Below are 13938 nucleotides of genomic sequence, written 5' to 3'. Positions count from 1 at the left end.
AATTTCACTTCTAAGTTGGATCTAGCGTGCAAAACCCAACTTTGCCGGAACGTAATCTCGCACAAAATGAAACCACTTGCGCGCTTGGTTGTCGTTCGGCGTTCTCTGCCTCACGATGAGTTAAGGGTGTTGGTGCAGGCGATTGGGGATTTCGTTTCCGCCTTCTGCTTGCAAGAAAACTTTGATGTAACAAATCCCTGGTGGCGTATTTATGTCGGCGCGCACAGAAAGAAATAATCTATCTATTCTGCTATTGTGCTTACACATTAAAATTAAGAAAGACTAACTGGTTCCGTTTACAAATATCATCACAAAACAGACCATACAAAAAACAAACGTAACAATACTTTCCCTCTCCTGAGCAATCGGTCTTTTTATGAATTTTATTTTTTGTATTTTTTAATCCGTCTGTAACTTTTTTGGTGCCTTCGGTATGCCCAAAGAAGCCATTATGCATCATTAGTTCGTTCATATAACTTTCCTTACAAATTTGGTGTTAAAAATTGGTGATTTTTTATTTAACTTGATTTGCAAAAAACACTATTTTTCAATTTTTTATGTTTGATGTTTTAGGGGCATCAAATGCCAACTTTCCAGAAATTTCCAGGTTGTGCAAAAAAAAATCTTTGACCGAGTTATGAATCAATACTAGTTATTTAAAAAAAATCGAAAATTGGTCGCAAAAATTTTTCAACTTCATTTTTCGATGTAAAATAAAATTCGAAATCAAAAAGTACTTTTTTGCAATTCCGTCGTGTAACTCTTTGGATAAATGTACGACTCGTACTGAAAAAATCCTTTTTTTTTGCAACTTGTTCCATAAACTACTATTTCAGCACTTGTTTAACGATTTATTGACAAAATACATGAAAATTTGACATAAAATTTCACTTCAGTGTGTTTTTTGGAATTGCAAAAAATGTTGTGTGGAACTCGTTGCAAAACTTGTTTTTTTCAGCACTCTTCGTATGTATCCAACTCGGTGAACCTCGTTGGATAAATGCACGACTCGTGCTGAAAAAATCCTCTTTTTTCAACTTGTTGCATAAACTACTATAGTGAAATTTTGATACAGTGCACCGTTTTTAACTAACACCGGTAACTTTTTTGAAAAGAAAAGTCGCAATTTTTAATTTTTATAAATTGGATTGTTGTTGTTGTTAATTACTTTATTTCCGGCAGCTTTAACCTTTCGGTCATTCGCTGCCCCATAAATTGGATTGGTGCACAAATAAACCAACTTTCAATTTTTTCTCTATATTTTGTTTATTTGAACGTTGTTGCTACGACCCTTAGTTGCTGTGATATTGCCATGCAAAGATTTAAAAATAGGAAAATTGATGTTTTCTAAGTCTCACTCAAACAACACACTATTTTCTAACGTCGATATCTCAGTTATTAATGGTCCGATTTACAATGTTAAAATATGAAAGATTCGTGAAATTTTGCAATCTTTTCGAAAACAATATTTTCAAAAAAAATAATCGAGACTAGCATTTCAAAAGGGCCAAACATTCAATATTACGCCCTTTTGAAATGTTAGTCTTGATTAAAAAAAATGTAGAGAATTTTCTCAGCTTTCAAAAATATTTTTTTTCAAAAGTGAGCAAACATGGGCACTAATTTAAAAAAAAAAAATGAATAACTGCGATTATTTTCAAACTAGTTACCTAAAATGGCTATAACTTGTAAACGGTGCACTTTATCAACATTTCACTGAAATACTTTTAGATGCAAATTCGATTTTGCATCGAAAAATGATGTTGACAATTTTTGCGACCAGTATTTCGATTTTTTGAAAGAAAAAATACAGCATTGATTCAAAAATTCATAACTCTATCAAAGATTTTTGGCACAATCTGGAAATTTCTGAAAGGTTGGCATTTGATGTCCCCTAAAACCAGGGCCGTAGCCAGGATTTTTGTTCGGGGGGGGCTTGGGTGCAAAAATTCAAGGAGTATAAAAATCAGCAAATCATTTATACCATCACTTGGTTTGTGGTATAATTATTGAGATGAATTGTAAAATTTTAATGTAATGTATGCAAAAAAGTTTTCGAAGATTTTCATATTAAGTTATCAATGTATTTATTGAAGAAACTCGTTCGTCATTTTTTTTCTTTATTTTAACAGCTAGTTTGTATTAAAGGAGTAGAGAAAGTGTTTTTTTAACATTTTCTTGAATTGTTTAATTGTAATCCAATTTCGTGATAAACGTCGCTAAATTTAAAATATACTTAACTTGAATCAAATTTTTGAAAGCATAATTTTTTTTAAAGAAATATCGAATTATCTAACCATAAGTATTATGTTTTCTGTATTTTATACTGAGAGAAATTTTAAACCGTCTGGATTTACATTTTCAGCTGTGTGATAATTGTGATGGTTTATCTAACATTTTTCATTTTTTCTAGCACAACATAAAACTCATAACTGGAATATTTGTTTTTCTTAAAATTTTATAAACAAACTTAAACAATGTTTTATTTTAATTGTTCTAAGCTATTGAAGCCATTTCATATTTTGCGAAGCTCCTGGTGCTCTCAAAAATAAATAATTTTAATGAAATACAAAAAAATATAATCGTTGAAATTTCAGCTTCTGAAGTGTCTCCATGGCAACAAAAAAAAAATTACGTCGAATCTCAAGTTTACATCAACTGAGTTTACATGTGATTCATTTTTTCCGTGTCGAGTAAATTCACATTTTTTTTCTGTGTAGGCCTATAATAAATATATATTTGAAGGAAAAAAATCAGTGCCTGTGTTTAATTTTAATGTGTTAAAAAATTTAGACAAAATGTATTAAATTAATTTTTAACGCCAAAATATTCACTGGAAGAGTTGTTAATAATGCATATGTAACCATTTTTAAATGCATATGTAACCGTTAAAATTTTCCTCGATTGCATCAAACATTAAAACGAATCATGTTTAACTTTAATATTCTGACTAAACGCCATTTTCAAATTCATTACTCATTGTATTCTGAAAATTGGTCCAGAATTTGAGCAAAAATAAAATTTTAAAACATGACAAAAAAATTTAATCAGATCTCAATTCTAAAGATAATTTTTTAATAAAATTTTAATCTATATACATGTTTAATAATTTAGGATTGTAACCATTTATTAAAATCGATGTTTGTTCAAGCAATATCTTGACTCTAGAAACAAAATCCTGCATATTTTATGGTTTAGAAATTTTATATTTACGAAACCTTGCTAAATTAAAAATAAAGAAAACTTTATGTAAGAATTCATAAATTGATTAGTTTTATCCTGTTAATCTAATCTTAGTCTGCACTTGAATTCAAACATACCAATATTCGAAGCATCAAAAAAATAAGATTATTAAAACATAATTTATTGAAATGATTGAAAATTATTTTTTTGAGCATGAGCATGAGAGATCACCCATGGTTGCCCCTCCGTTGCTGAACAGAACCGTAATATCCTTTCAGCACTACTGATCATAGGCTTCGACTATCAAGTGGTGTTTCCCTTATCAACAGCATGTATGAATGCGCTGAAAAGATAAAACACCATGATTTCCAGAACAAGATCAGTTGCGAATAGGTAACAGTCATTGGCCACCAACGGCGCCCGCCATGTCAGTTTGTAGACCTCGATTTTAAGGGACGGGAATGTTAGTTAGCGCAGGTTGCTACTAGGGCAGCTGATTTACTCTGTGCTTACACCCCACGAGCGCCAGGAACCTGAAAACTTGTTAGTAGGATAGGGTGTTTGGTCAGGATTCATCATAGAAGATGATGATGCGACCCAAAATCATAGTGTTTGTTGAAAGGTATTATATTTTATTCTCAAGGCAAACAATCGGATGCTGCGGATGAGACATTTCCCGTTTAACTGTTGTTAAATTTTTAATGAAATGGTTTAATCTTAGACAGCCGGCTGTGGAAAGATAAAACCAAATACTATTTATTTATAATATGAGATGTTAAACGCAATGCTGCAATGATAGCGTAGTCTGATTTTTATTTATATAATCATTTAGTTCATGAATTTGTTACGAAATAGACGCGACGAACTCAATCATCAAGTGCCTTCCTATCTTCTTTCTGTTAGCTAGATAAGGTATTGATTTTCGATGCCTCTCGAACTACGATGCTATGGAGAGGGCTTAACAGACAAACAACCGACGTCGAGCCCTCCGAGCTACGGAGCTATGGGAAGGTCTTTTCAACACAAAAAGACTCGCGCACCACACGACGTTCTTGATGAATCAAAATAATTTTGTTACGCGATAAGCCTAACGACCTCGGATCGTTTTTATCGAAAACTATATCACAATACACGACAAAAATGCGAAACAAAAGTCACTAACAAAAAAAAAACACTTATCACTCCGAATATTTTTTACGACCACGCGCTCCCTTTGCCAATTATGCACTCTGATTGAAAATTATTTTTTGAATATCTTTATTTAAAAATGATAAAAAATGTTTTTTTTTATAATTTAAGGATTTTTAGTTGTAATTATTTTATATTTTTTTATGTATTTAATTTTTTTCATTTTTGGAATTTCTGATTTTTTTGAAATTATCATGTGTAATTATTATCTTAAATTTTTGTTTTAAAAGTAAAGAATACTTTATGTAAGAATTCTTAAATCAATTAAATTTTTCCTGTAAATCAAATCTTAGTCTGAATTTTGCTACAAGAACTATATTTTACTTTCAAACGAAAATTTTAAAAAATGTCCTGTAGTACGGAGACTCTTAAAACTCCATACAAAAAAATCTCAAGGAACGGTCAAGAAAAGGTTTACGAAAAGACTTCTCTTAAGCGGTACGCAGCTGAAAAGGAACAGAAACAAAAAGCGTCGTTTGATATTTCTTCGGGAGCAATATGTGTTGATGAGATTTTGATTTGTTTATTTGGATGCGACTGAAAATAACGTTTGAAAATAATGTTTTCGCTTAAATAATATTGAAGAATTGCCTCATGAAGCTGACTATCAACACGCTGAATCTTAAAATGCTGAAATAAGGGAAAAGCCATTACAAAAATCACTTAATTTTCTGGTAAATATAAATTAATTTAGGAATACTAGAATTCAAACATAAAAATATTTAAAGCATCCAAAAATTAAGATTGAAAAAACATAATTTATTGGATTTTGAATAACTTAATTTTAAAATGATATTTTTTTTAGTTTAGGATTTCTTAAGTATCAATTATTTTATTAATTTTTCAGTTTTAGATTTTTTAATTTTTGGAATTTCAGATTTTTTGATATTATTCTGTTGAATTGTTATCTTAAATTTTTTATGTTTTTATTATTTTTATTTTTGATTTCTGGCATTTCTTTGTCTTATACCAAAAAAAATTTAAATCAAAAATTATGAAAATTCAGAAATTTGAAAGTGTAAAATTTTTAAATGTTCAATTAGCCGTTGCGAATATTATTCTGAAGTTTATGTCACTAAACTCTGACCAAAGTTGAGAGGGTTACAAATCAAAACTACAAGCTATGGTTTTATTATTTTAAAAGTGTTCAAAACACACTTTAAATCAGTACAGTTGTTTTGCATCATTAGTTTTCAAAATATCTAGCTGATGGCGAAATCCTTTTTTCGTGAGAAAAAACTTTCCGCGGTTCCGCGACATGTTACAAAAATTCTAAATATTTTTAAACGAGCCCAAACATGTCGTATATGATTATCAAAGCAGGAAAAACATTTCAAATTTGTTTTCCGGACCGACCTGGTCGCTGGTCCTAAAAAGACTTAATCGAAATAAGTTATTTCCATTAAAATTGTGAAGCTATTTTTTTTTAAATATTGTATTTGCTCTCTGTTTTTTGGTCCATTCTGAAAAGGTGGCAACATAAACTTTGGAAAATATTTACAATTGATATTCAGAAATAAGAAATTATAAAAAAAATAATAAAGAAATTTTAAAATTTTCAAAATTCTAATCTGTAAAATCCAAAAAATAGAAATTAAATAGTTTAAAAATGAATTATTGATCAGAAATTATATAATTTGAAAGTGATGTTTAATTAATTTAATTTCAGAGTTTTTGAATCCAAGCTTAAATTTTTTTAACGTTTTGAATATTTTTATCATTTTATTTCTTCCATTAAAAATCGCAAGCTCATGCACAAAGTGAAAATTAGTTGATAATAAGTATTCACTTAGTTGATCTTCCGATTTTTGATATATTAAATAAAAATTGGAGATTGGCCACGGTGGAAACTAAAAAATGTGACCAAAAGAAAGCATTTTGGACGAGTGGTTTCGGAAAAAAGGTTTACGAAAAAGTAATAAAAAAAGTACACACAGATATTTCTCAAGCATTTTTCTCTAAGGTCTTAGATATGTAACTATCCATATTCTTAAAACCAAAACGATAAAATTAGAATTGTATTTCTGATAATAGTCAAAATTCACTCAAATGTTTTTCATATTAAATGCTTTCGTTTTTGAAAACAAAATCTAAATATTTTTGAGAAATTATGATAAATTTTGAAAAATGTAGAGAAAAAACATGTATTAACAGTTTAAAGGTTTTAATGCAAATAAAGGAGGGCTATTAATTTTACAACCCAAATTCGACTAGCCGATGCCTCGATTATCCAAAGTTTCGATTATCCGAAGTTCGAAGGACTTCGGATAACCGAATCAGGAACAAATGAAATCGGCATGTTTTATTTGCTTGTTTTTAACATCAAATTCGGCATCTGTTTTTTTAATGGTCCAATACACCAAGTTTTTGCTTTTTGGGTGTTTTTTAATATCCCTGACGGTTTCAAAAGCACCCAAAAAGCAAAAACTGGAAATTTGGTTTATTAAACCTTTAAAAAAAACACCAAAAATATTTCTTGACCTCCATTTTGACCGCCACATTGAATCCAAAAATTCTAAATTATTTTATGGTTCTTCAGGGGTCATACTTAAGTTCTACAATCAAAAATAAGACAACAAGATCTTAGGATTTTTGCTGTCCCTATTCAGACTGTAGTCCCGATTCGCCCCAGATGACGGTAATTATTTCTATGTAGCCCCTTAGAGCAGTCCGCTCGGAAATTGCTATTTTCGAAGGTTAATAACTTTTTAGCAAAAAACCCAAAAAAATAAGGTGTCTTCGGGAAAGTTTTTCCAAATTTAAAGAAGATATTAGTTCTGAAAATTGATAAGAACTGGATAGTTATTGCGCCTTCCATTGGTCAAAAACTGAAACAGTTGCTTTTCTCCATACAATTTGACGATTTTGCCCAAACTTGGTGGTCAGTGGTCAGAAAAAGCTCAAATTTTGGAACTTAGGCTAGTGATGCGTAAATCTTTGATTTCAGGGGATAGCCCCAAGTAAGCCCAGATTTGGACCATCCTAACCAATGTAATGCTAAAACTACAAGATAAATGAGATGTTACTGAATGGAACAATGTTCAAATCTGCAGCTCAATTTTTAAATATCCAAATTTTGGATCCATAATCTACAAAAACTGAGCCCGGCAATGGACAGGCAAATTACTTAGTTTGATCAATCAATTCTTGATTCTCTATCTTACAAATTATTTCTGGGAAGAGAACACACAATCGTTGATTTAAGATTTTTTTAAGGTAGTTCAATTTAAAAAAAAAATGGAAAAAATTTCGGGGGGGGCTGCAGCCCGGAAGCCCCCCCCCTGGCTACGGGCCTGCCTAAAACTTATAAAAAATAGTGTTTTTTTGAAAAAGAAATTTAAGTGACAAAAAGTGAAAGTGTTATTTTTTTTTCAGTGTAGTCCTTATCCATCTACAACCTACAACTTTGCCGAAGACACCAAATCGATCAAAAAATTCCTTCAAAAGATACAGATTTTTGAATTTTCAAATATCATTTTTGTGTGGACAGCTGCCGAATTTATATAGAAAATTATATGGACAAACTAATTATGCAAAAAGGCTTCTTGGGCATACCAAAGCCACCAAAAAAGTTTCAGCCCGCTTAAAAAATACAAAAATTTATAATAAGAAAGAAGACCTATTTCGTAGAGAATTGTACTACTACCAAAATTAGGAAAATGTCAAAGAGTTCATTGAAATATTTTATTAAGTTTCATGTCTGTTTTCAATCTTGAAAAAAAAATCTTGAAAAAGCTAAAACAAATTGTTTGAAAAAGATTTTTAAACGAAAATAAATGTTGGTGTAGTACCAATTTATTTGTTGCCGATATGAAAATAGAGAAGCAAAAGCTATACAATATTAGTTATTGCCAAAATAATTTAAAATGAATGGATGATTTTTTGACTGGAATGTTCTGTTCTGATTGGTCGGCTTTCTCAGTCGGTTAAAATAATCAAGCGATGTTTATATTAAAACTGCCCGACGTTTCGACCGGTTTTGTCGGTCTTCTTCAGGGGAAACTGTAAATTTATTCACAAAATTGGCAAGGGGAACACAACGAAACATCATATGGGACTCACTTTTGTCTAGTCGCTATCGTACTGTTCGTTACTCTCCTCTCATAGTTTTTTTTTACACTTACTTAGGGAAAACCACCATCTAACTATTACAAACCGGACACCCTACCGTTGGAGAGTAACGAACAGTACGATAGCGACTAGACAAAAGCACGGGATTGAAACTCGTCTGAAAAACCTGTATCATTTTTTCAATCAAAACGGTGGCGCCGCGTGGTGGTAGCTGCCCTGTTTATTACACTGTGAAATTATCCATGGAAAATCCAAGGAACCAAAAGGTGACAACAGAAATGTCCGCCCAAAAGGGGTGCTGCAAAAAAAACTTTTTATTTTTAAAAAAATCCCAACCAATCAGCAACGAATTACAAGTTTGATAGTCGAACTACACTTAAAAGTTGGTTTTGTTATTTGTTTTTGCGAAACCGCATATTTTTTAACAAAAGTGCCAAAAATATTCGTAACTACCTTTTGCCTCTTGGTGGCGCTTTGTGTTAGTATGTGTGTGGTCGATATTTGCGGACGTGCACGCAGAACACAGAACAGTGAGAACTAGCGAAAATGTCTCACTTTCTTCTGATACAAGTCGTTTCGATGTTTCGTTGTGTTCCCCTTGCCAATTTTGTGAATAAATTTACAGTTTCCCCTGAAGAAGACCGACAAAACCGGTCGAAACGAGTAGTTTTAATATAAACATCGCTTGATTATTTTAACCGACTGAGAAAGCCGACCAATCAGAACAAATTTAAAATGAAAACATTATTTTAAACCAACTTCAAAATGAAAACCTAAATGATCTCATTATCAGACTTTTTCTTCGATTCAAATTCTTCAGCGTTCGTAAATTTCAACGTATTTGTACCGCAATTTCATCAGCGCAAGTCACGTGCACGTGTTACATGATTTTTTTTCTGTCTATAAAAGCAGAAAAAAAATCAATTTCCCCTCTACAGTGTGAACGCCCGCTTCAGGGTTAATCAAAATCTGGTCTGGATTGGGGTCACGATGCCTCTCGTTTAGTACAAGGACGCGTTGCGGTTTTTTTTAATAGCCCAGCGACAAAATTCAAAATTTTGGTTCCTTTTAACTTCACCGGAGAATTTTTCGCTTACCGTGCAAAGTCAGATTGGTTCTTAGTGAATATCGTTTGCTGAAATTTTATTAAAATTTTTTTGTTTTTGTTGAAGTTGCAAAAGAAGCGCTTAGCAATCATTCACTCTAAAAATAGCTGTTGTATCTTTCCAGAAGCACTTTTCGGCTACAGTCATATTTGCACAAAAATAATCCAAACACAAATTTCAGCAGATAAGGAAATGGAAAAAGAAACAACTCGCAGTAAAAACCGGCAAAATCATCTCCATTCAATTAACACAAGCCAGCTAATCGTTCTGCAGCCAGCGTGATGCTAACAAACGGTGACATTCACACCCCGCAGGACAAGCTTGAACTTATCACGTAATCGCATGTCCACTCCGAATATTGTGCATCAAATTCTGGATAACATTTCGTTACAACCCACAACACTTACACCGCAAACGATATCAACCAAAGCCAGGTTTTTGGGTCATCCGGCGCCATAATTATCACACGCGACTCTCCTTAATTTAGGAAGTGAGCGATTAGTGAGTAAACACGAGATTTAAAAAAAAATAGCTATTTTAACACCACGGAGGTTTAGCACGATTTTGGCGCGAGCGCGATAATTTTGAGATTCGAAACTTTGCGAGAGTTAGCCCGCGGGCAGAAGAACAACTCGCCGACGCGACGACTAGAGTTCAACTGATAGCGAAAACGGATGAATGAACCTGAATCGTGGGATGTTGTGTCCTTCTCTTCTTCTATACGGCAGTGATCACCAAATATTTGGTTGAATTACTTCATACTGTTGCAAATAAAATTAACAATGCAATTCCATCTAAAAAGAGCATAACCAAAAAAAACATCTGGGGTTCCTCGGCAGAAATAATTAGATCCGTATTTTTATGCTTGGCCATTAGGGTGATTTACACCGTGCTATAGTGGTCCCAAAAACGGCAATTTTCGCCATGAAAAAAAAAATACATTTTTCAAAAATTCATTACTTTGTGCCATTTCAACCGATTTTTGCTGTCTTGGACGCAAATAAAAGGTGATTAGTTTCCCTTTAAGGCAAAATATTTTGAGATCCGGAAAAAAACAGCTAAACATTTGCAAAAATCGCATGAAAACCCGAATCAACCCGTGCGTTTCTGAGATTCGATTTTTTGAAAATAAAAACAGATTTATTCTCGACGCGCCACGCGCAGGAGCAAGAAACTTTTTCACTAAAACTTTAAAATTAAAAAGATGACCTATACTTTCCTGGAAACCAAAAGTTGCGTCTATCAATTACAAAAAATATATATTTCCAAAATAATCTTCATTCGAGAAATTTCAGATCGAACACGCTTTGACTGAGAAGACTTTTTTTTATTTTTTTGCTCTAAGATTAATTGATTTTTTTTTGTAGGAATCTCTGAAAATTTTTGAAAATATTTTTTTCGAAAAGATCGGAAAATTTCACGAATGTTTCATATTTTAACATTGTAAATCGGACCATTAGTTGCTGAGATATCAACATTAGAAACTCAAAAATATTTTTCAAAAGTGGACAAACATGGGCACTATTTTTAAAATATCAATAACTGCGACTATTTTGAAAAAAGTTACATAAAAATGACTATAACTTGAAAACGGTGCCTTTTATCAAATCTTTTTGATCGCTAATTCAATTTTACATCAAAAAATGAAATTGAAAAAAATTTGCGATCAATATTTCGATTTTTTGAAAAAAAAATTATTGATTAAAAAAATCATAACTCGGTCAAAGATTTTTTGCCCATTCTGGAAATTTCTGAAAAGTTGGCATTTGATGTCCTCTAAAACATATCAAAAAATTCAAAAAAATAAAAATAGTGTTTTTTGCAAATCAAGTTTTAGTAACAAAAAGTTAAATAAAAAATCACCAAAAAATTTTTTACCGTGTATCATTTTTTTTCAGTGTAGTCCATATCCATACCTACAACTTTGTCGAAGACACCAAATCGATCAAAAAATTCCTTCAAAAGATACAGATTTTTGAATTTTCACACATCATTTTTGTATGGACAGCTGCCAAATTTGTATGGAAAATTATGTGGACAACTAATGATGCAAAATGGCTTCTTTGGGCATACCGAAGGCACCAAAAAAGTTTCAGCCGGATTAAAAAATACAGAAAAAATCGAATGACCGAAATCTCAGAGAATTGCTCGTGTATAGAACATTTTGAATGAGTTCTAATTTTACTAGACAGTTTCTCACTGGGTCCTGCTTCGGTGGAGTCGCTGGTAGGCAGTTGGACTAACAATCCAATGGTCGTCAGTTCGAATCCCGGGGTGGATAGAAGCTTAGGTGTAAAAAGAGGTTTGCAATTGCCTCAACAATCAAGCTTTCGGACACCTAGTTTTGAGTAGGAATTTCGCAATCGAGATCGCCACAAGACTATGCTGTAGAGCGAATAATTTGATTTGGATTTTTTCATTACAAAAAAAAAGTGATTATTTTATTTGTTTTCTCTTTCCAAAAATTGCATTTGTTCGGTTGTGCTAGAAAATTTCAGCTGAGCTGGGCCCAAATCTTGAGTTGTGTCTAACAACAGTTCCACCAGGAAATGCCAAGGCTACCCGAAATATCGGTTTGGCTGAGGACCACTGCTCACCATGGTTGTGTCGGGCAAAAAGAGTCCAAATATTTGAGTACTGGCTTAGCTTAGAAAAGTTATCAAAAAGTCAGATTTGTTTGAACTAAATGTGCGTTGTATTAGATATTATCAATTTCGTTTAAAAAATAATGAATAAAAACGTATGTTATCTAAATATTTTTCATGGTTGGTTGTAAAATATGAGTCAAATATTGATCATTTATTTTTTATCAAATTAAATACTAAGTTGTATTAAATGTTAAAATATATCTGTAAACACACTTTTTCATTACCTCTACCAATAAAATTAGAATTTAATAGAGAAAAATTCACCTTCAAATTTAAAGATGATGTAATTGAAGTTTTCAAACATTAGTTTGCAAATTGTACAATGAGAAATTGTATTTCAGTATAAAGACATAATAAAGATATCAAGAGAAAAGTGTATTGCTCTTGCTCTACGCGCAATATACAATGCTCTCTGTTTCCACCGGGAATTGAGTGACTAATGGCACGTGGTACCTTCCACAGTTGATGATGGAAAAGATACGTAAAGATGCTGACGATATTCTGATAACAGGCAAGAGCAATGGACAGGAAATTCTTGCTATATCGTTTTTTGTGTATTGGAAAAAGATTAGCTTTTCAAATGGAGGCTGATTTCAAACGAATTTCACATTTTCATCGATTTAAAATAATATCGTAATTAATAAAAATCACCGTTTTACCAATGTTGGCAGAGAGCAGCAATCATGTTCATTGATGAGTCTCTGATGAATTTGTAATTTGAGTGAGTTTGAACAACACAATGTTTCCCCACGGGGCCAAGGATTAAATCAAATGTTGTTCTGTGTTCAATGCATATCGAGTGCTTGATTGCGTGGATGTGAAAATTTGAGCCTTGGTATCACAAGTTTTCAACCACAAAGAGAGTTCAACAACCCGTAGAAAGAAAAATAATTGACTAAATAGTTTTTACCTCCCTCCCCTCACTAATAAATAACGATACTCAGAAACTAACTGACCGGCTGTGCCATAAAGCTGTACGAAAAACAACTTTGAATCATTAGCACCCAAAATTGTGCCGCTGTTTTTGCGCCTTTGATCCAGTCGTAAAATGGACCGAACACGTAAAGCAAACTGGAGGATAAAATTTAATATTTGACTGGAGAGATGATTCCTAGAATGAAGGTTTCAAGCTAAAATTGTTTATTTTTTTATTTTTTGCCTTCCTCACTGAGGTATTTCATACAGAAACCGTAAGGGTGGAATGAATCAACTTGATTTTGAAATTTTCTGCTTTGCTTTATTTGGTGCATTACATCAATCCAATGAATTGATTACAGCCCATTTAAGTGAAGCTAACTTTCCCAGTGCCGTGCAAATACATGTGCCCGTAGGGGCAAACAAACACTTAATTTACTGTTAGACACATTTTTGAGAACGTTTTATTGGTAATTTATAGACTAGCACAAATGTTCTGTAGATAGGCAACAACCGGAAGTTTCCCAGAAAAAAATACATTTAACAATTAAACCTGAATCTATGCAATTCAATCTGCAAATAGGAGTTCACGTGGTTACATACATTTCTTTCAAATCCTTTAAAATTGTACTTTTCAGCATCGAAATTAGTGTCATAAGCTTATTAAGAACTTTTTGCAACTCCGTTTTGAAACTACTTACTTATTTGCCTGCCAACAAGGCTCATATACAATGAGTGCTAAAAGAGTCGACTTTTGCTACGCACACAACATTTTTTTTTTTGCAATTCAAGAAAACTTTTTTGAGTAGGGGAAATTCTCGTATGTT

The 13938-nt window shown here is 32.3% G+C and overlaps 1 protein-coding gene across 3 annotated transcripts in view; it reads right to left on the bottom strand.

Annotated features, from left to right (window-relative positions):
- LOC120430158 (protein singed wings 2) overlaps positions 1-13938 on the bottom strand; it is a 30919-nt gene that overhangs the window by 11491 nt on the left and 5490 nt on the right. Inside the window, exon 1 of one of the 3 annotated variants that reach the window (XM_039595245.2) lies at positions 9956-10411. The exons of 1 other annotated variant lie outside the window; for it this stretch is intronic. In XM_039595245.2, the coding sequence (XP_039451179.1) occupies positions 9956-10005 (50 nt within the window). In that variant the 5' untranslated portion in view covers positions 10006-10411. Of the gene's footprint in view, positions 1-9955; positions 10412-13938 lie in introns of those variants that run through there. One more of the 3 variants, XM_039595249.2, reaches the window with a different exon arrangement.

The sequence above is a fragment of the Culex pipiens genome, chromosome 3, assembly GCF_016801865.2.
Source record: "Culex pipiens pallens isolate TS chromosome 3, TS_CPP_V2, whole genome shotgun sequence".
NCBI classification, from domain to species: Eukaryota; Metazoa; Arthropoda; class Insecta; order Diptera; family Culicidae; genus Culex; species Culex pipiens.
This window is presented reverse-complemented; position numbering and strand designations above follow the sequence as displayed.